This window comes from Canis lupus, chromosome 25 (assembly GCF_003254725.2).
Source record: "Canis lupus dingo isolate Sandy chromosome 25, ASM325472v2, whole genome shotgun sequence".
Taxonomy (NCBI): domain Eukaryota; kingdom Metazoa; phylum Chordata; class Mammalia; order Carnivora; family Canidae; genus Canis; species Canis lupus.
The window spans coordinates 5,227,926-5,252,040 of record NC_064267.1 but is presented as its reverse complement, the minus strand read 5'-3'; the positions used below and the strand labels follow the sequence as shown (position 1 = coordinate 5,252,040).

Below are 24,115 nucleotides of genomic sequence, written 5' to 3'. Positions count from 1 at the left end.
ATATCGGTTTTTATATTTTAAATTACTCTAATGTGATTTAGTTTGCTTAGTATTACTACTTGAACAAATAACTAATGTAATTTTAGTGCTATACTAAGAAGAGGCTATATGTTCCTTTTATGTCATTTCTTATTTAAATAGTTTGGAAAATAGCAATTTGAATAATTTAGTAAGTAAGACATTGAAACATTTTACACATCACTGTAATACAAGATATTTGGAGAAAAGTTTGTGATAAATGAGGTTCCCATATAGAAATCATGTTATTTGTTGAAGTTAACCCCACATTTTTCCTAAAAAGTATTTATTAGGTGAACTCATTAGGTTCAATGAAAATCAGTAAGAAAACGAGGCATCTGGCATGCAGCTGCCTAATTTCATAAGGTTAAGATCACTCAGGCCAGTCATGTTTCTGCTTTGTGTATTAATCTGGCCTTTTGGTGCAGACACCGATCGAGGAAGAACAATTGAAAAATTATAATTCTGTTGTCACTGATACAACTGATGCAGCTGCGATCAGTTGTACTTTTTCTCTTGTTCATGCTTAACATCCTGTTGAAGTCCCTTGGGTTAAATCCTCAAAGTACTTTAGTGTTCTAGAGAAGCAGTCTGGAAATATATGTTATCCAAACTGAAATTGATGCTATCAACTGAGTATGTTATGTAAAAAATGTTAATGCATAATGGGAAATTAAGGTAGGCCTTTGAACTAATCTGTTTTTTACTTGCGAGTGCTATTATAAAATTTTCCATTGGTGTTTATTTTTATTTCTACATAATATCACAAAGTATGCTTTATAATGCTTATTTATGTGAATAGCATACTTACTGAAATATCAAAATTACTGCTTCATTTTGAAATTGTTGGCTTATCAGTCACAGTAAAAATAATGTTAAAATTATATTACTGTGTAAATATTTTGATGAGTCATTAGAAAGTATTCCAATATTCAATTTTAATACCTTAATTGAATTTTAGACAGGTCAACATTTATTTGAGGTTAAAGTATCTGATTAGTGAGTTATAGATTTTTATTGTTCTTTGAGAGTCAATTGAACAGAAAAACAAAAAATTACATAGTTGGTGGAAAAATCTTTTTATATGGTACCTTGTGGACACTAAATCAAAGATATTAACTTCTTATATATTCTATTTGTAGCAAAATACTTATATTTCAGGTCAGATTACTTGAAAAGTTTCCATCTTTATGTAGCTCTTAATTTAAAACATGCCATAAATAAAGATATTGAAACATCACATTAGGATAAAGCCAAACTAGGCCAAGTCTGTAGATCAGCCAAATTCAGACTAAGTGCTAGACGTGACTATATGCCTTTTTAGAATTAAATTCTGGAAGAAATTTTAGCTTATGCTGGTAACCATGTCACTGATTTGTTGTCAATGTTAGAGTCCTTATTTTGTTTCTGCATTTACATTCTCTGTCCTATTGTCATAGAGACTTTACTACTGCTGTTTAATTTTCTACTGATTTTTTGCCACAATTGTTTTTGCTCCCCAAATATATAATATATAGGTGCAAATATGTGTTGAATAAATTCAATAATTACCTCTAATAATAGCAATAAGTGCCTAATAGTTGTATTCTCATTCTTTATTCCTAGCTTATTGCATCAACTTTTGAAGTATCAATTATCATCTCAGTTTGAATAATCTCAAAATACATGACTATATTTCTTTTTACTCAACAGCTATAAATCTTTCAGAGATTCTACACTCAATTGATTTCAAAATTCATTACATTTCTGAGCAGGGCTGCTGGAGTGGCTCATTTGGTTGAGTGTCCACCTCATGGTTTCAGCTCAGGTCATGATCTCAGAGTTGTGAGATAGAGCACCAAGTAGAGCTCCTTGCTCAGCAGGGAGTCTGCTTGATTGTCTCTCCCTCTACCCCTCCCCCCCTCGCACATATGTATGCTGTCCCTCGAATATATGAATAAATCTTTTAAAAATATATCTTTTTAAAAAAAAAAAAGATTTACTTTAGAGAGTGTGAATGAGATGGGGGACAGAGGGAGAGAGGGAGGGAGAAAGGGAGAATCTCCAGCAGACTCCTCCCCGCTGAGTGTGAAGCCCTATGGGGAGCTCTGTCTCACAACCCTGAAATCAAGATCCAAGCCAAGATCAAGATCCAAGCCAAGATCAAGAGTTTGACGTTCAACTTACTTAGCCACCCAGGCACTCTCCTCACGCCGCAAAAAAAATATTTCTGAATAAACTTGTTAATCTTTTGCTTTCCTCCTCAGTTAGTGGCATGTCTCTATTCTTTTTCTTAAGATAAGATATTCCAGAATGCTTCTCAGCTTCATTCTTTTCCTTCCTGCTTATTCCAAATGCTATTATTCTAAATCTTAATTTTCTGTCACAAGGTTTTATTAAAAATGTGAAACTGTTACCTTACCTCTTATTTTTTTCCTTCTCCAGTGATTTTCCAGGAGTATTATTAAAATTATCCGTCTTCTCAAAACTTTCATGCAGTTACCTTAATTTTTAGTCTTGGAACAACAAAGAATAGGTGTACCTTGTTTTTCATGTTTTTCATGTTGGTCATCCAGTGTTTGAATATTATTGTCATGTTCTACTGATTAATCTTTTCTTTCAATTCTGACATCCTTGAGAAAACAAATAAACCTATGTAATAAATATGTGGAAAACACTCAAGTCTGAGAGATGTACATTTTTAGCTAATTTAAGTTGTATATTAGGTCGAATAATATGAAGATGTTATATTTTTAAAGTAGTGTATGTATCTAATACAGTTTGAATCAAAAGAAAAGGAGAATCAAAAGAAATAAAAGGTATCTTCTTTTTCTGAATCTTGGTAAAATTATTCTGAAATTTAGAAAAAATAAATTCACATGCTCAGTAAATTTGGATGTCATGACATTAATCTATAGTTAAGAAACTAGCAAAACTGTCTAGTAGAGTCTATGAATTAAGCACTGTTGCTTAAGAAATCCCTTTGCATTATGATTAATCCTTTAGTATGTGTGTATAAATCTTTGAACAAATTATTATCCTACCCCAAAAATACTGTCACCAAAATAATATTTCTCTGTGTTTTACTAGAGAGTTCAACAAAGGTTTTGTGAGATGTCTTGCTGAAATCAAAATAGTCTATTCCCTGTTGGGCAGTCACCTGATTTCCTGTCCTAATAGTATTTCAAAACAAAGAAACAACCAAAATAACAAAAATCTAAGGGCGGTTTTATAGAACTTACAGATGTTCATTTTTAAAGAAAACTTAAAAATAAGTTAGTGTGCCCTTCTTGTTTTACAAAGGATAAATTTAAATATAAGTCAGAGTAATAGAAGTAGCTAACATTAACTAAGTATCTACCTTATATAAGACCTGAAAGTAATTTCCCTATAATATCTAATTTTTTTCTTCAATATGACTTTATTAAGAGCTATTATCCCTAGTATACCTAGATTACATAAATTTTCTAAGGTTATCATTTAGAATTTGTTAATATTTTATTATATAGGGAACTTCATCATGTTAATATTTGCATAATGAAATTTGATAGGCATTTAGCATTTGAATTTTTTAAAATTTAGTTGGTAATATTGTATGTATATTTTATATCTATATATATTTTATCTGCTTCAGTTTTCACAAATTGAAATTTATATTTATTCACAAAGAATAAATACTCCAAAATAATTATTCTTAAAGGCACATATAGGCCAAATTTTCTAGGACATTATTTTTTATTAAAGTATTTATCTCTTTAAAATAATCATTTTGCATGTTTTTTGCTATTAACTTCAAAATTTTAGGTATGATATGTATGTGATTTTAAAGTAACATCTTTTGCTAGTTTAAATATTTTAATTAGATATTATTTATTGATTATTGAAGTACCAAAAGTATAAAATGACTTCATATTGTTAAGGTAACATGAGAGAAGTATAACCATTTCTCTTGTATGATTGGTAGCTAACAATGAAAGAATAAAGGGGAACTTCACATAATAATTTTTATAAGCTGCTGAAAGAAATTGTTGTGGGTACAGTTTCTCCACATTTTTAAAGACATCAGTTTTGAAATGCCAGATGGCTTTTAAAAGAAACAGGCTTCTGCTGATGCTCTCTGAACAAAATGACAAGTGTACATGGATAGTATTTTGTAATTCAGTTTTGTTGTTATGCACATCCATTTAGCAAATTTTTTTTTGTTTCTCACAGGTCTTATTTTCTTTATTCTAATATGTGAGAATATTTTATTTATAAATACTAGATTTTCACTTGAGAAGCTTTTTGTTTAAACCAGTTTCTTTTATTACAGAAACACCTGCTACATTTCCAGACACTATAAAGGAAAAAGAAACACCCACCCCTGGTGAAGATATTCAGCTAGAAAGTTCCATTCCACATACAGATTCAGGAATTGGAGAGGAGCAAGTGGCTAGCATCCTGAATGGGGCAGAATTAGAGACGGGCACAGGCCCTGACGCCATGAGTGAACTGTTATCCACTTTGTCATCTGAAGTGAAAAAATCACAGGAAAGCTTAACTGAGAACCCCAGTGAACTGTTGAAACCAGCACCATCCATATCTAGTATTAGTCAAACCAAAGGCATCAATGTCAAGGAAATATTGAAAAGTCTTGTGGCTGCACCAGTTGAAATTGCAGAATGTGGCCCTGAACCTATCCCATACCCAGATCCAGCATTGAAGAGAGAAGCGCAAGCTATTCTTCCTATGCAGTTTCATTCCTTTGACAGGTAGGTACTGAACTTATCATTCATAGTGCTCTAAACACAGAAGGAAAATCCGAGTTTATTTTAAAAATATTAAAAGGGTCTCAAAAACCTTATATTTAGTAATATAAATTCTTACTACAAAGAATATCAAAGTGATAGGTCAACCAGGTTGATCTCATAGTAGGACACTTAAAAAATACATCTCAAAAAAGGAGTTTCAATAGGAGATGCAGAACAGCACATTAAATTAGAAAAGGGAAAGCCAGATTCTGATTGTAATTCATCATCAGTGACTACATTGAGGAAGTGATTTTATCTTTGGGAATCAGTTGTTTCATGGATAAAATTGGGGAGGGAATAGTCCAGATCTCTTCAAGGTCTAGTCTATTCTGAAATTCCTATGTCATAATACTGAAAACTATAAAAATTGCCAGAGATTAAATAGCTTGCTTTAAGTAATAAATTCAAGTGTTCAAATTCAAGTGTTAAGTGCAAGTATGGAAAAAAATTTTAACATATACATTATCATCTGAAAATATGCCTGGAATTTTCAGAATCAATGTAAAGGCCATATTTTGAGGCATGTATTTGAAAGTATTGTTGAAAGGCATTTTAGATTTCTAAACTTTTTATAACATGGACCATATATCTGCATTCAAATGTTAAATCTTACAAAGGGTTTTAGTTAAGAACAACTAATTTTTTTTCTGTCCCACTATATACCATAAAAATGATAGTTTACAGAAGCAGGATAAAACATTATAGAACCCAAGAATTTGCTCATGTAATTTGTCCTATTTAAAAACTTACGCAGCATTAGAAAAATATTGTAGGATAGTCATAATTACTAAAAATAGTATTTAATGTTGATATTGGGACTTCTATTTTCATATTAGCATATAAAATAATATGTTTACCATCTGAATTAAACTATTATGATGTTGAAAACACTTCCTCCCATCCAAAATTTATATTGTGTGTGTGTGAGATGATTGGTAAACAATTGTTTTTTGTTTTAAAAAAAATCAAGCTAGGAATTCAAATGTTTCTTAAGCCAGAATGTCAAAAATCAACATATAGTCAAAATGTAATACCAATTCTGTATTACTTTTCCAAAATAGCTATACTGCTTTGTGCAAATTAGAGACAGTCATTTTTTAGTGTTTAGGGCTAGAGGTATGACAGTAAAGGCATTTTCAGTTAAGACAGGTTATCTTTTTTATATATAAATTAAACTTTACCTTTAAATATTTTAACTACTGTCCAGATATTTCTTGAAAATTTATTGGGAAAACATAAGTAACATTCATCATCATATCAGATGCAAAGACAGATACAAACAGTGTTGTCTACACTGAACTTACAGGGTAGTAAATGGAGTTGAAATGTTTGCAAAAAAATGTCATACAAGATAAAATGTGTTAAGTATCAAGATTTAAAAATACTAAAAAAAATGGAGGGGCTATAAAATGTAGGAAAATATTTCCTTTTTTCAATGGTTTGTGCTAACATTATGTTCATATAGTTTATTGGACGTTTCTTATACCGTCTCAGATTGATGTCCTCTCCTTCATCTCTTTGATTTATGTTCCCCGGATGTATGTAAACATATGTATGTAAGTATCTATAATTGTATAAATCTACAAAAATGTTACAATAATTCAGTTTAGGTTCATAAAATTTTTGTGTTCCACTTTTAAATTATATATTTAAATTTTGTTAACATAAACAGTAACTACCGAGGATTATTGTGATTTGCATAAGAGAATCCAATAAAATAAAAATTAAGTTAAATATTTTTATTTTAGTTTGGATTATTGTTAGAAAAATTTTTTCATTAAAACTTAAGAGAGCTATCACTTGAGTGCCAATATCCTCAGCTACTCAGAATTTATTACACTTTGTGAATATTGCTTTAAAAAATAGAACTTTCAAAAAAACAGAACTTTCCATTTGTTTCCAGTAGCATTTGTGCAAAATGCAATAGAAGTGGAGCCATTATTCTAAATTGCATAAGTAGAAATGAAATTGAGGCACACAAAGCATATTTCAGTTCTTTTTAGGAAAAGGGTCTCCAGTGCAGTTAATATATGCAGTAGCTCAAGTACTATCAAATGTAAATGATGAGGTGATAGTGATGAAAGGAGGGGATTGAGGTCTCAGGGGGCGCTGATGACGGATGGAACAGAAGCGGCCTTGCACGGCACGTAACTCAAGTCTGTCGTCTTCACTGCTCAAAGCCATAATGGGAGGTGGCAGTCTGAAATGAGTTGCCACGGCAAAGAGTATTATTTTTGAAATGCTTTCACACAAATCACTAGGCCCTGCATACAACTTAGTTTCATGCTTTAATGTCATCAGGAGGCACAAATTGGTGTGTCTAATTGTTTGCCACCTGCCAGCAAAATGAGCTGCCAGCCAGCCAGACGGGTTTGATTGTCTGTCAGCCATTCAATAGATTGAGAGTGACAACATCAAAAATTTAACTTCAAACTCTAGAGCTTTGAGCAGCTTTTCAGAGACATCATCCCCAAAGTGCTTCTGGACAACTGCATTTTTCAATTATATTTCCAATATATTGCTACCATTTGCCTCATCTGTCTTAAGGTAGCTATAATTACATTATGAAGTATATAAACATATTTCTGAAACAGTAAAGTCTGAAATCCAAGTTATGACATATCTTTTAACATCAGATTGAATTCCTTGAAAATAGGATCCAAGATGACAGGCTTTAGAAGCAAAGTCCTGAATACCACAGTTTCAAACACCGAATTATCACGGGTCTTACTCTTCCAATAATGTATTTTTCATTTTTATCTCTAGTTGAAAAATAGCTATCGACTCAGTTGCTCATTTCTTTGTAACTAAATCATACTTCCTAATAATATTGTGCAATCCCAATGGAGATCACCTGGGATTTTACTTTTGTTAGCCACCAGTTTGTTGATTTTATTGCAGACATGCTAACCATGTATTCATTATACTCATTTCATACTGTAAATTTGAAAATAGCTTCCTAAAACAACTGATGTAATTTGATGCTAACTTATGTTCCACATAGGATGTTTTTCCCTACATGGGATGGAGCATTTATGAATTTCAGTTGTGAAATTTATAATATTATCTTCTTTAGGTAGATTACAACATCAAATTTTAGAAACATTTAGACTTAACCTAAAATAAAACTTTTTTTTCAGTATTGTTTTATCATGTTGTAATATTAAATATAAATATTCTTATTCACATGTCTGGAAAGTGCGGATTCTTTTTCTTTCATTTCTTCCAGTCATCATCTGTGCAGATTTACGTATATGTCTAATTACATTGAGTGGCTCTAACAAATGTATGTTTATGAATTGTAAAGCACTGAAAATGCTAGAGATTTTCTAATACTGGTCTATAGTGAGAAAGCACTATGTATATAGAGGAAATACGGTTATGAAATGATAATTTTATCATGGTTTTATTTCTAACAGAAGCATTTAATAATCTCATCATAGAACACATAAACCAAGTTGCAAGGTTCCCCAACAATGCAGTCTCTTTTGATAGATTTAAATATAGATCTGTAGTTTATAAAATATTCTAGCCAAGCTGTATTTTTTATATACATTAGTATCTGTATAGCTTTTAGGTCAGGGTAGTACTTTTCTCTAACATCACCAATTAAGTTTTATCCTATATTTCATGTTAAGATTGTAGTCTTGTATATCCACATGATTTTAATCTTTGGAGAATTTGATACATATTTGTGATTTATGTCAGTTTTAATTCCCCAGGGATTTCTAAGATATCTGCCCCCCCACACCTTAGTTTGGACAAAAGAAAAAAAACGGGGGACAGTATGTTTCCTCGTACATTTTAATATTTACTATATTTTAGAAAATTCTTTTATGTCTGAGATATCACAAAGTTCACAATTGTGTTGTTCTCTGGCTAACAGATATTGATCTTGCATAATTTATATTTCATCCCTTTTGGTTTTTACAATCCCACTTATGTTTAAACTACTGGTTTAATAAGTTCAGGCAGACTAGTCTGTATATTTTCCCCCTCAAACTTTTAATTTCTGTGCTTTCAAGTGTTTTATTCTCTAAGTAAGAAAATCTCTAAAATAGAAATTTTAAGTATCATAGCTAAAAAAGCAATAATAGATAGCCTTCATATTATTAAAGTCTAGGATGAGACTATCTATTTTCTCTCTAGCTTTTTAATATTAACACTTTTAACATTAGTAGTAAAGATGACAATTTAGGGAAAATAATAAATGTTTGATAGAGATTATGGGATCTTCCTACACTGATTTAAGAGTATAAAAAAGTATAATTACTGCTGAGGACTTAATCTCTTTTCCTTTCGTTTTCTAATTTTTGTGAAGTGTTCTACTTGTATCACTTAAAGGATGAACAAGTAATTGTAAACCAGATTGATTTAAAGTCTGCCAACCTTTACATTTCAAAGCTTCTGTGATGTATAGCCATTGAAATTCCAGCTTTTATTATGCTCCAGTGGTCCTGGGTGTACTAGTTTAAGGCCAGTTGCCAGAAGACTCAGTTTTGACTGAGCATGGTGGTATCCTAATGTCCCCAATGTTCCCTTTGTCTCTCCTGGCATTTACACAGACAATTCAGTGAGCTGAAAAAAGTATCTCTCTTAAAAAATGGATTAATGAAATAATTATTTCTTACATATATTTTTTCTTTAGTATTCTAAATATTTTATGTAGAGACATACAGAACATGAAAATGTCAGTAGTAACCTTGTGTTTTTTGATGAGCTGCAATAAATTGTAATATCACCCTAAAATCAGTAACAAATTTTTTTTTCCTAAGCTTCGATTTTTTTTCTTTCAAGATGAATGTTTAGCATTTATATAAGCCTTGTTAGGGAAAAATGTTAATCTGGAAATTAGAAGAACTGGATATTAATAATGGATCTCTTTGTAATTAGTTGTGTGATGTAACTTTTATTCTCTTTGGCTCTCTGGGACTCAGTTTCTCAGCATATAACAATGCATTATTTCTTAAAGGTCCTATAAAAATACTATCAAAAATGAAATGGTCTTGTAATTAGTCTCAAAAAAGTAGCAGGTAGCTATTCTTGAAGTTGGTTAAAAGACCTGAATCCCAGGAAAGATAGGACATGTCTATTCCCAAAGCTATCACCTCACTTTAGGCCTTCAGTATCTTTCAAGTGGATTCCTTCTCCTATCCCCTAACTGGCCTCCTATTTCCAGGTCCCTCCCACTGACACAAGTGTATCTTCTGCATTTATGCCAAAGTAATTTTTCTTAAATGCAAAACTGAAAAAATTCTGAAATGATTTTTGATTATAAAATAAAAGATGAATTTCTTAGTTTGGAATGTCCTCACTTTTTACCAGTCATAAGGATGTATTTGCAGTTCCTTTAGTCTACTGTTTTTTTCCTCTCTTTGCCTCACTAAGGTTTTACTATTGAACTTTTCTCCTCTTGGCCAATCCTCTTTGTGCTACTTTTAGATTCAGCTCACTGTTCTCAGATAATGCACATCCTGTGCATAATTCTGATCAGAGCAAGTATTAAAATATATTGTACAGTTGATTTCTTGGTTTCTTGTATTTCCTTCAAGTATCTCTAAGACAATGGATTATATCTTACCTTCTTTTTATTCCTCAAACTTGTCAGTGAAGTTGTATTCTTTTAAACTGTCAGTGCTCAATAAGTGTTACAGAAAAGATGGAGCAGAAAGAAGGGACTCTTTCTGGGTACCACAAATGATTATGAAACTTGCCTGATGAGTCACTATTGAAAAACCCTTATCTTCACTATCTTACTTTAGATATAGGCCAAATCTTGAGGTATACAGATAAAGTAGGAACCTATTTATAAAATTCACAGAACTAACTAATGGACACCCCAAGACTCTGTACTTGAACCACTTCTTCTATCCATTTGCACTCACTTCTTTGGTGATTTCATCAACTTTCCTGAAATTAAATAGCATATATGCTGATGATTCCTAAATTTATGTCCCTAGTCCTAGTCCTCTCTTCTCAACTAGAGACTTATCTATCCAATCGCTTATTCAGCATCACTGTTTGAATGATTAACAACTGCTCCAGCCATATTTGTCTGCTCTTCATGTTGCTTAAGGCAAAAATCTTTACATCATCATTGACTTTTCTCTCACACCCACATAAAATCTGCAAATCCTGTCTTGTGCCTTCTTAATATAGTCAAAATTTGACCTACTTTTCACCACTTTCATTTTGCCATTCTCCAAACGACATATCTTGCTTGGCTTATTACAGTAACTCCTAACTAGTCTTTCCCTACTTTCCCTTTAAGAAACTTAATACAACAGCCAGAATGGTCCTACTTACCTTAAGATCATATTTTTCCCTTCTTCTTAAGCTTTTAATTGCTTTTGATCCCACTATAAGGAAAAGCCAATGTCTTTACAATGGACTCTAAGGACTTACAATCTGGACCCCTTTTACTCCTCTGATCTCTCTTCTCATAAGTCTCTAGACTCACGCTAGCCTTCTTCCAGGTCCCACTGCCTGTGACGCTCTTATACTCTTCCCTGGATATCTTTATAGTTTGCTCTTTCACCTTCCAGTGTTTCCTCAAATACTACTTTTTTTAAGCGAGTCTTCTCTTTAGCTACTGTCATTATTCCTATCTGTATTTTATTTTTCTCATGGCACTTTCCATCTCATATACTATTTTTACTCACTCATGTTATTGTATCTTCTTCTGTCTATCCATATTGGAATGTAAGTTCCATGAAGGCAGGGATTTTGTCTTTTCTATGTATATGTCAGAATTTAGAACCACCTCTTGCATATCATAGTGCTCAATAAATATTTGTTGAATATGTGAATGAATGAATCATAGATTACACCCTAAATATCTGGTTTTGAGATAGGATAAATTCAATGATGGAAAAATTTACCTTTATACATATATATCACTCAATGTATTATAAAACAACACTCAATGGAACATTTTGTTGTAGTGAGTTATACTGAATAATTTCTTGGCTTGTGCTGTTTTATTGATAGCTTTTACAACCTTAGAGTATGTGTGAGTTTTATGTAGTATAGAGGAATCATCTACTTCTTTATAGTTTGTAGTCTTAAGGTATGGAACAAAATTCCCACAGAATTTTGAAATTGTGTGCGATAACGTGGAAAGAATATTCTTGAGATGGAAAAATGCAATTGCTGAAGTGTGTGTAGTATAGAGGATTCTATGTATGCATCTGTATGAATAGCAGGTTTGGAAGGAGAGTGGAATATCTTAGTAGTTTAGATGGTAGCTCTTAACTTTTTTGTTGGCTGTGTTTTTGAAATCCAGATAATTATTTGCTCACCCTAAAAAAAGTATATGTGTCAAAATTTTATGTATACTTAAGGGGATTTATGGACTTGAAATAGGTACCCACAGTAGTTATGTAGACTACTAGGTAAGCCTTTTGGTACAGATGGAATAGTCTACCAAGTAGAACATCCTGAGTAACAGTCTGATAGAAGATTTTGTAAGAGTTGAAAATTTCAATTTTCATGTGTAAGTAATTGTAAATATATAATAACGTTCTAAAAGATAACAAATATGTTATCAACACATATTGATAAATGTAAACTTGCAGATTATCTGTAAGGTAAATTGTTTGGACAGAGTGGTTTGATGTGTTATGTTAGGGAATCGGCAGTGTTGAAGAAATGATATTAAGGACAAGAATGTACAGTACTCTGATTTTAGCAAACTATCTGACCATTATAATCAAAGGAGAAATAGTAGGCTGCATAAAGTTACAGGCTAGAAAGAATCTGAGAAATCAGTCAAATCCAGCTTCCTACCTCTCTGAACACAACCCTGATGATGTGACCCTCCCAGTCATTTGAACACATCAGTAGTTGGAAACTGGAACTCATAAGTTACTAGATTCTTCCTCCTGTTGGTTTTTTTTCCCTCCTGTTGGTTTTAATTTGATAGATTTATCAGAGTTTCAATCTTCTTTCCTTTTCCTATACCTTCAGATTTTTAAAAATTTATTAATTTTTTTTACACTTTTCATTTTAATTTTCTAGTCTCTCAGCCTTCTCTCACATGACTTGTTCTCCAGATCTACTGTCATCCTAACTCTTCTTTCATGGACATGATGCTGTTTGTCATTATTCTTGAAATATGATGCCTAGAACAGCACACAAGATTTTGTTAATGAGGTCTGACAATCACAAAGAGTATGAGAACCGTTGCTCCCTCAAACTGCATACTGTTGTTGATGTAGACCCAGATTGCATCAGCACTTTGGGGAGCCATAGCAATCCTAACAATTGATAAAAGGTATTGATCATTTATGATATTCCAGGCAAAGTGCTAAACGTTTTATATGCATTATATCCTTTTATCTTTTTGACAGTCTTACAAGTTGCAAACTATTACGAGTCTCATTTTAAGAGGAAAATGGAGCTTAGAGAGGTTTACTTGCCTAATACCACCCAGCCAGTAATTGTGGGAGGTAGAATTCTCAGATCTGTCATTGTAAACTGGATTTTTAGCCACTGTGCTACTATATTTAAATGCCATGTTGCACTACCAGATTCTGTTGATTGAGTCTGCTGTCAGTGAAATGTCTGGAGGCTTTCACATTAATTGCTATTGAACCAGAATATTTTCAGTTCTTTAGTAGATTGGTATTTAATGTTGTTTGTCTTTATTTACAAGCTGTCATTAGAGGTTGTTGAGATTAATTTTTTCACTCATTCATATAACTAATTTTTCATAACATATGCTGCACAATTTCAGCACTTGACAAGATGCCTATAGTAGTCTATTAACAGAGTTTTTGCCCAAAGTTAGTAAGGACCTATTAATCAGGAATTTTTGGTGATAGTTTTCCTGCAATCTACAAATCTGTCTCACAGCACTATAAACCAGTCTCTGTTTCTTATTTTATCCACAGGGATTTTAATGAGCTGTAGGAAAAAAGTATTATCATTCATTTACTAATGATTTTTTTTCAAATTGAGAGTTAATAATTATTTTCTTTCTGGATAGCCAGTGAAATAGTATATCTAAGGTTAGTTTAGAAGTTTAGAGAAAGTTTTGATGATAAACCCAAAATACTAGTTCATTTTTGTTTTCAATTGATAGATCAGTATAACCAGATAACTTATATAATGTAGGCAGAGAATGATTTCATTTTACACAGTGGTGATAATCATTAACATTAATATTTTTTCTATGAAGTTGCAGTGTGTAAACTTTAAGAATGAAGCTTCACTACTTGGAAATGAAGATATTTATTATTCTAGATGAATAGTTTATCTCTTAAAATCATATTTATTATTTAAGGTTAACACAATGCCAAATTCAGAAAAATTTTTTGTGAAATTTATCTAAATATATTAAAGTAACTTAGGAAATCCCTGTGTTCAAAATGTCAATGTGTATATGTTCATGTATTTACAGGTAAATGATACTCATGTAACAGCTACTATGTATGTGACTTGATTATCAGTTTCCTTGATATCAAAGAAATACTACAAATAAAATTAAAGATTCAGCAAAAAAAAAAAGGGATAAAAAATGTCAGGGCTTGAAAGCTAAATAATCTTTAACTGAATATCTAGTGTATCAAACAACTAAATTATTCTCAGAAAAATAAAGTATAAACTTACTTATGCCATTAGATGTTGCTCAGTATTCCCTGATTAATTTTTAGCTTTACTATGAAGAAGCTTCAGAATCTGACTTTTGGAATGGTTTTTATGACAGTTTTACACATGGAGAATATAATATGGATAAGGACATTTTATGCATATTTTGCAAAAACTATGCAGATGCAAAATATTCTAACTTGAGCATACATTTTCCCAGTTTTTCCAGATTCATATAGGCCACAAGCCATCTTAAGAAAGTTCTGTATACTCCAGATCCTACATAAACCTTTGCTAAGTGAATTAAAGTCAGCACACTTCACAATATATCCTAATGTCCATATCCTTTTTACCAATGAAATTGGGCTCAGAGTTAAAAAAAAAAAAAGGAAAAAAGATAATTGAATGTTGACTGTATATGTCACAGCAGAGTTGGATTTCATCTTAAACCTTGTGTTTGTCACTTTTCCTCATTTCTTACTCTTCAGGAGTGTCGTGGTACCTGTTAAGAAGCCACCTCCAGGTAGTTTGGCTGTAACCACCGTGGGAGCCACTGCTGCTGGAAGTGGGCTGGCAACAGGCAGTACCTCTAATATATTTGCTGCTACTGGAGCTACACCAAAAAGTATGATAAATACAACAGGTATTGTCCTTATATATTTTTGTGATACCTCATCTTTTTCTTTCTGTTTTCTATATCTCCATTTTTCTGCTTATTTGATCTTAAAAAAATAAAATGCCCTGATCATTTAAGATTATCATAACCTTTAAGAAGGTTCTATTTTATGTTACTACCTTTCAGAATTTGTCTGTACTTCTAAGACATATTTTTTTAGTGGTCATTTTAGAGGACACTATTGGTTTTTGTTTTGAGTCTTCTCAAAACAGTGCTATTTACTTTCAGAGTTAAATAAAATTGCTGAAAGGTATTTGGGGAGCAAAACCAAAAGATAATTTAAACACTGCAGTTTGATATATAAAAATCAATAAATTGTATCAAGAATATCATTAAATATGTTAGTGAGTGTAAATAGATTTAGTGATGTTTACTGGCTGAATCCTAATATATCTTTTTATGAAATCCTCTAAGGAAAAACAGAGCTCCCTTAAGAACCTTGACATATATAAGAGCCTCAACGGGGAAAAAATGCATGTGAATAAGAAACATTATTTGACATTGAATTGCTTTATGTACGTAGATTGCAGTGGTATCCATATCCAGTTCATTGTCCAACATTTTCCTAATGATTCTAGGAACAAAAAATTCCAAATCACTACAAATTTTTAAAGCCTGCCTAAAATAACCTTTATTTTTGTAAATTTCCAGAAATGTTCCTGTTGATTATTAGCTAAATAAATCCTTACCCAAATCTTTGTGATTCCATTTTAGGTATTTATACAACGCAAGATGATCCCTGACTTTTCTTCCCTGACTATAGTAGCCTTCTCTTCTCCAAACTGTATAGCCTTGAACTTTACCATCTATTATCATTACTTAGAATCTTCCCATTTTTATTAATTTCATAGCTCTTCTATGTGCTTTCTGTATCTATCTTGTTTATCATACCACCTGAGTCTGACATACCATGAACAACACATTTATGGGGTTGTAGTAAGTAGAATATACTCTATCAAGCATATTTATATTAGCAAATAAACATTATCAATGGCATTGTGTTAAAGAACATAACATCTTTGGTTTATCTATATTATAAATAAATATATCCAACTTGTCTGAAGATTTTAAAGTTTTTCTATACAGTTTATAATCTTATTTTTTATATTCATTCTGTTTTATAGAAATAGGAAGAAAAATACTTTTCTTTTACCAAAATATATATATGTTAAGATTTTTCAAATATGTCAGTGTAATAAAAGATATTTACATTTAGTGTCTATTGAATAATTCCTTATTTTTAAAAGATAGGTTAAAGGAAAATAAAATTACCTCATTACCTCTTTTTTATCTTTATATGAAACAAGATAACATTTTCTTATAATTTCTATTTTATGAATAGATATAGGAAGTGATCATAGTAAGGAGCCTAGAGATAGTATAAATTATATAATTTTACAGTGGAAAATAAAATGTAATTAAACATCCTCCTCAGAAATATATACAAACACACACACACACACACACAACACACATTTTGTATGCCAACACCTAAACTGGGCCTATTGTCCAGTTTAGATTTTGGCAAGTAGATGCTATGTAAGTGTTGCGGCAGAAATCCCAGTAAGCAATTCAGTTTTATGGGATGTAGTGTGAGATAAGATAATATTCAGGAACACTAGATGTCCCTCAACTCCACAGCTCTTTAATATACTTACATGGTGTATTCTACAAAAGTCTGTTCCAAAGTGGCATCTTCATATCGTTGAGGAGAACTCATTATTTTAAAATCAGGTACAATTATATTCATTATAGCCCTCCTTAAAACAATCATTTTATCAAAATAAACATGATGCTCCAGTGCCACAAATTTATGCTCAATTTATTGTGAATTGTATCTTAAGTAGTAAAAACTAAAAATACTACAATACAGCAATAAAAACATAAATTTTTCACATCTAAATTTGAATTGTCTTATCAGCCTCATTTTAGCTAAAATTATTTTCATTTCTTGATATCTTTTATTTATACCCCATTTGTGTTATGTAGTTGTTAGATTAATATAAGTAAGTCAACTAGATTTTAATGCAACAACTATTATTTATAATTATAAAGAGTTATTAGTGTACTAATGGCCAAATGATTTTTTTAATTGTTGAATTCTGTTTGGAATTCATATGAGTAAATCTTCAAATCAGTTAGTAATATAATAAAAATTATTTTAAGTAAGTTTATGTTTAAGGCTAAAAATTATTATTTTGGGAACAGGTGCCGTGGATTCAGGGTCCTCCTCCTCTTCCTCCTCTTCTAGTTTTGTGAATGGTGCTACCAGCAAAAACCTTCCAGCTGTACAAACTGTTGCTCCAATGCCAGAAGACTCGGCTGAAAACATGAGGTATACATAACTATTGGTTTATACTCATTATACAACTCTACCCTCAAGCATTAAAATACAGTAAATACAAAAGTATAGTTAAGAATTATTGAGAATGGTTAATTATGAATTTTGTGATGACATTTCATAATTGTATTGTCCTGATATTCTTAAAAACCACCTGCTTTATTTCAGAGCCTAAACAGAGATGGTGAGTGGTTTTCAGACATTGACTCTGGTGAATTTGTAATCAATTGTCATATGGCATATTACTATTTCCAATAAAGTAAAAATGTGCACAAATGGTAACATGAAAACATTGTGCATCTTTGCGGTGGAGATGAAAAATTTATAATATAGACAATCTGCAAAGTTATATGTAATACATATGTAATTGAAACTTGAGTAAACAAACATCTTTTTTATCGTGCTTAATGGATAAAAATTTATAGTAGCACATTACAAAGCATTCCTAGAAGAGACTAGTCCACACACTCTTAGAGTTAAATTGTACACATGCAGGTGTGGGTGTGTGTGTTCACATTTTAAATTCAAGAATTACACAAATACAGTTTAAAAGCTCAGTGAAACAGTGAAGACATGATACCATCACCCAAGTCAAAAAATAGAATATCCCAAGTACCCCAGAAGCCCCCAGCTTGTGTTCCTTTTCCTGTCAGTAACCTTGCTCCTCTTCAGATTCATAAACTTGACTTTTAATGAGGTTAGCTTTGTCTTTTTTGAATTTTATGTAAATGGAATTGCATAGTATGTGTTCTTTTGTCTGTAGGGTCTTTTGTTCACCTTGTTTATGAAAAACATCCATATAGTATGTAGTAATAGTTTACTTATTTTTATTCCATTTTTATTCCTTTGTGGGTGGATACTATAATTTATTACTCTATTTTACTGATGATGGACATTTGGAATTTTCTAGATTTAGACTGTTACACATGTTGCTTTTTATATAGTGATGCTGCTTGTACATTACTCTTGGGTGTACCACACATATATTTGCACTCATATCTGCTGATTGATTTGATTGTGCATGTTCAATTTTATTAGATAATGCCAAATAGTTTTCCAAAGTGGTCATGAAAGTTTACTAACTTACCAGCAGCATATGAAAGTTCCTGTTTCTTCATATCTTTAATATTAGTGCTTAATAATGTCACTCTTATATTTTAGCCATTTTGGTGGAAGTATTTTATTATATTTATAGTTTGCATTTTCCTTGTGATTAATGGCATTGAGTAACTTCTTACATATTTATAGGTCTTTTCATTTCATTCTTTTGTGATTTGCCTGTTGAAATCTCTTGCCCATTTTTAAAAATTGAATTGTTTTTCTTATTCATTTGTAAGGTTCTTTATGCATTTGAAAATGATCCCTTTGAAGATTATATGTTATATCTATATTGATATATCTATATCTATATCTTTAATTCTGTGACTTTTCGATTCATTTATGTTATCTGTTTTGGTCCATAGAAGTTGTTTTGGTCCACTTAAACTCAGTTTGTTGTCTGTGTTAGTGCTTTCTCTGTGGTAGATGAAATCTATGCCTAATTTTCCCTGCCTTATGTTCTGGCTGCTTTATTATCTTTTATATTTATATGTGTAGTCCATCCAGAATTGAGTTTTGTGAATTTAATGAAGTAGGAGTAATGTGGGTGTCAGGATGACTCAGCATTGTTTATTTGAAAAACTCTTACTTTCTCCCATGCTCTGCCACTTCGTCACAAATCAAGTGCCCCTAACTGCTGGATTCTGGTTTGCCAGTCTGTTCTGCCCCATTTCCCTGCCTGTATGTGTATCCTTGTGGCATACTGTCATAATTAGTTGTAAGTTTAATAAAGATCTGGATCTGGTTGATTAAGATCTTTCCACCTTGTCCTTTTCTTTTTCAAGTAAGTCTGAGGTATTCTTGATACTTAGCATTCTATTTAAATTTCAGAATCAGTTTGTCAGTTATCCATCTTAAAAAAAATCTTGATGGAGTTTTGGTTAGGAATGGAATTCATAGATCTGCTGCGACTATAGATATTCAATATTGAAATTTTCAAACTATAAGCATCATATATTCCTTTCATTTCTTTGTTTTTTAAAATAATTTTCCTAGTAACAATATTTAGTTTTCTAGTTAGAAAGCTTACATGTTCCTATTTCATTTATTCTTAGGATTTTAATAGTTTGTATTTGTATCTTATTCCTCTAGTTTTCAAATCAATATTGAGGCCATTTGTTTATTATTGTTTCAACTCAATAAAAATATTCATTTTGATTTTATATTTTTTTAAGATTTTATTTATTTATTCATGAAAGAGAGAGAGAGAAAGAGAGAGAGAGGCAGAGACACAGGCAGAAGGAGAAGCAGACACCATGCAGGAAGCCTGATGTGGGACTCAATCCTGGGTCTCCAGGACCACAACCTGGGCCGAAGGCGGCACTGAGACACTGAACCACCCAGGCTGCCCTGATTGTACATTTTAATGAGTTTTGATCAGTTTACATACCTATATAACCACCTATCACCCTAGAAAGTTTCCTTTTCCTCTATAACCACCTATCACCCTAGAAAGTTTCCTTTTCCTCCATATGTAATTAATCCATCTTTGCCTCAGGCAAACACTTATGTACTTTTTAATATTATAACTTAAATTTGACTCTTCTAGGGCTTCATATAGATGGAATCATATAGAATATACTTTTTTGTGTCTATCTTCTTTTACTCCCAGCTTTTAAGTTTCTGAGATTCATCCATGTCTTTTTGTTTACTTCTGTGGACATTTGAATACATCTTGTCTTGGACATACATTCTTGGATAAATAACTTAGAGTAAAATTGCTGGTTGTATAGTAAGTATACACTTATCCATATAAGAAACTGCTATTTTGTAAAGTGGTTGTATCATATTATATTCCTGTCAACAGTACGTAAAAGTACTACTCTGTTCTCCATTCTTGTCAACCCTGGTATTGTTAATCTTTTTAATTTAAGACTCTGTAGTCACTGGGTAAGCATCTTATTTGGTTTTATTTTTTATTTTCCTAATGATTAATGATGAGAAGGTTTTTTAAATACATAACTTAATCATTATAATACTGTCTATAGTTTCTTTATTATTTTTTTTAATATTTCAATTTTTTTTATTTATTTATGATAGTCACAGAGAGAGAGAGAGAGAGGCAGAGACACAGGCAGAGGGAGAAGCAGGCTCCATGCACCGGAAGCCCGACGTGAGATTCGATCCCAGGTCTCCAGGATCATGCCCTGGGTCAAAGGCAGGCACCAAACCGCTGCGCCACCCAGGGGATCCCCTCTTTATTATTTTCTATGTGTAAGAGTCATTTGTAGTTTTAGTTACATTTATCCTTGAACGTTTGAGAATTCACCAATGAAGCCAAATATAAATGGAATTTTCTTTATGGGAGAGTTTTAAATTACAAATTAAGTTTCTTTAACGGATAAGTAACTATTCAGATTTTTGTTCTTTGGGGAGGTTTTTTTTTTTTTTTTTTGGCTTTTCTCCATCAGTTTTGGTCATTTGTGACTTCTAGGAATTTAGCCATCTTATCTAAATTGTTGGATTAATTGCCATAAAGTTTTTATTTTTTTTTCATTATATTAAAATATTTGTAGGAGGTGTGCCTGGGTGGCTCAGTGGTTGAGCATCTGCTTTCAGGCCAGGGAGTGATCCCAGGGTCCTGGGATTGAGTACTGCATTGGGCTCCTCTAAGGGAGCCTGGTTCTCCCTCTTCTTATTCCTATGTCTCTGCTTCCCTCTCTCTGTGTCTCTCAGGAAAAAATTAAAAATCTTTAAAAAAAAGAATACTAGGAAAAAACATTTAAAAAATAAAATAATAAAATAAAATATTTGTAGGATCTCAGGGCACCTGAATGGCTTAGTCTGTTAAGCATTTGCCTTCGGCTCAGGTCATGATCCCGGAGTCTGGGATCAAGCCCCACATCAAGCTCCCTACTCAGTGGGGAGTCTGCTTTTCCCTTTCTCTCTGTCCCCCCCTCAGCTCATGCATTCTCTCTCTCTTCCTCACTCTCTCTCAAATAAATAAAATTTTTAAAAATAAAATATTTGTAGGATTGCTAATGATGTTCTCTCTTTCATCTCAGATTTTGTTAATTTGTCTTTTCTCATTTTATTATTATTAGAATAGCTATTGATTTTTCTTTTCCTTTTTTTTTAATTTATTTTTTATTGGTGTTCAATTTACCAACATACAGAATAACCCCCAGTGCCCGTCACCCATTCACTCCCACCCCCCGCCCTCCTCCCCTTCTACCACCGCTAGTTCGTTTCCCAGAGTTAGCAGTCTTTACGTTCTGTCTCCCTTTCTGATATTTCCCACACATTTCTTCTCCCTTCCCTTATATTCCCTTTCACTATTATTTATATTCCCCAAATGAATGAGAACATATAATGTTTGTCCTTCTCCGATTGACTTACTTCACTCAGCATAATACCCTCCAGTTCCATCCACATTGAAGCAAATGGTGGGTATTTGTCATTTCTAATGGCTGAGTAATATTCCATTGTATACATAAACCACATCTTTTTTATCCACTCATCGTTCGATGGACACCGAGGCTCCTTCCACAGCTTGGCTATAGTGGCCATTGCTGCTATAAACATCGGGGTGCAGGTGTCCCTGTGTTTCATTGCATCTGTATCTTTGGGGTAAATCCCCAACAGTGCAATTGCTGGGTCGTAGGGCAGGTCTATTTTTAACTCTTTGAGGAACCTCCACACAGTTTTCCAGAGTGGCTGCACCAGTTCACATTCCCACCAACAGTGTAAGAGGGTTCCCTTTTCTCCGCATCCTCTCCAACATTTGTTGTTTCCTGCCTTGTTAATTTTCCCCATTCTCACTGGTGTGAGGTGGTATCTCATTGTGGTTTTGATTTGTATTTCCCTGATGGCAAGTGATGCAGAGCATTTTCTCATGTGCATGTTGGCCATGTCTATGTCTTCCTCTGTGAGATTTCTCTTCATGTCTTTTGCCCATTTCATGATTGGATTGTTTGTTTCTTTGCTGTTGAGTTTAATAAGTTCTGATTTTTCAATATTAGATTTTTTCCAGAAATCAGCTATTAGCTTCTTTTATTTATTTTTTGTTTTCTATTACACTAAATTTTGCTCTTATTAATTCCTTTTCATTATTCAAGACTTACTTGCTTTTTTCTTTCTAGTTTTTTTCTCTTTCTAGATTCCTAATCTAAGTTTCCACTTAAACTATGACCCATGAACTAAATCTGCCTGTCACCAGTTTATATTAAAAATAAACTTGTAAAAAAAAAATAAATAAATAAAAATAAACTTGTATTGGTATATAGTCATATCATTTGTTTACAGATTGCTTGTGCTTGCTTTCACATTACAATGGCAGAATTAAGTTGTTGCAACTTCTGTATAGTATTGCTTAAAATATTTAGTACCTAGAGAAAGGTACTTACCTTTAGAGAAAACATTTCCTGACCCTTTGCTTTAAATCATTGATTTTTGGTTTTTCTTCTTTTCTAATAAAAGCTTTTAAAGCCACAACTTTCCCTAAAGGATTGTTTTATCTGTATTTCACAAATTTCATTATGATGTTTTAACTTTCATTCAGTATTTTTTCAACATTTCCCTACATTTTCTTCTTTGATTCATAGGTGTTTCAGAGGTGCATTTTGAAATTGACCTTTTCTCATTTTAACATAATGCTGTAAGATTCATCCAGCTTGTTCAGTAGGTTCTTCCATTTGTATTTCTTAGTAGTATTCCATGGTATGGATATATGACAGTTCATTTAACCATTCACCCATTGTAGGCCATTTAGGTTTTTTCCAGTTTTTGGCTTTCATGAGAAAAGCTGCAATGAACATTTGTTTTTTGTAAACATAACTTTTCATTTCTCTGGAATATGTTCAAGAGTGAGATTCCTGAGCTGTATGGTAAGTACCTGACTTGTTTTATTAAAAAAAAAAACAAACTTCTACCAACAATGTATACATAGTCCAGTTTCTCTCGATTTTTACCCACTTTTGGTGTTGTCTTTTTTAAGTCATTCTGATAGGTATCAGTACAAGGCACTGATATCTCCTTGTGGTCCTAATTTGTCTTGTCATATTCCTAATGGATGATTCTGAACATCTTTTTGTATGTTTTTGTCATCAGTATTAAAATACCTCTTCATTGAAATAGCTGTTCATGTTTTTTGCCCATTTCATACTTGGATCGCTTTCTTAATTTTAAGCCTTGAGAGTTCATTATATTTTCTAAATACCAGTCCTTTTTCAGAAGTGTGCTTTGCAGTTGTTTTCTTCTAGACTGTGGACTCTTGTTTCATCCTTTTAATAGGTTCTTTGGCAGAGGAAAACTGCATTTTTGTTGTAGTCTAACTTACCATGTTGTCATGTCTAAGAATTCTTCCCCCCTCTGAGTCCTAAAGATTCTCTCATATGTTTTCCATTAAGTTCTATGGCTTCATAAGCAGTTTCACTTTTAAGTCTGTGTCCCATCTTGAGCTAATTTTTGTGTAAGGTATGAGATTTATATTGAGGTTTGTCTGCAATTATTCAGTTGCTCTAGCACTATTTATTCAAAAGGGTGTTCTTCCTCCTAAGGCATGCTTTTAAGGTATTTAAAGGCAAGTCTAGAGTTGTTTTTATCCCTGGGCTAATTTTGTCACACTAAGAAAATGAGCTGGGATATCTCCTGAATGCTCAGTGTATTTAATGAGGTCTTTAC

At 32.2% G+C, this 24,115-nt stretch overlaps 1 protein-coding gene across 11 annotated transcripts in view; it reads left to right on the top strand.

Moving 5' to 3' along the window:
• Positions 1-24,115, top strand: part of NBEA (neurobeachin) — a 674,158-nt gene that overhangs the window by 233,260 nt on the left and 416,783 nt on the right. For 10 of the 11 annotated variants that reach the window (XM_049101416.1, XM_049101412.1, XM_049101415.1 and 7 more), the window contains 3 exons: positions 4,310-4,748; positions 14,867-15,021; positions 17,263-17,389. In XM_049101416.1, the coding sequence (XP_048957373.1) occupies positions 4,310-4,748; positions 14,867-15,021; positions 17,263-17,389 (721 nt within the window). The remainder of the gene's footprint in view (positions 1-4,309; positions 4,749-14,866; positions 15,022-17,262; positions 17,390-24,115) is intronic. The other variant, XM_049101413.1, reaches the window with a different exon arrangement.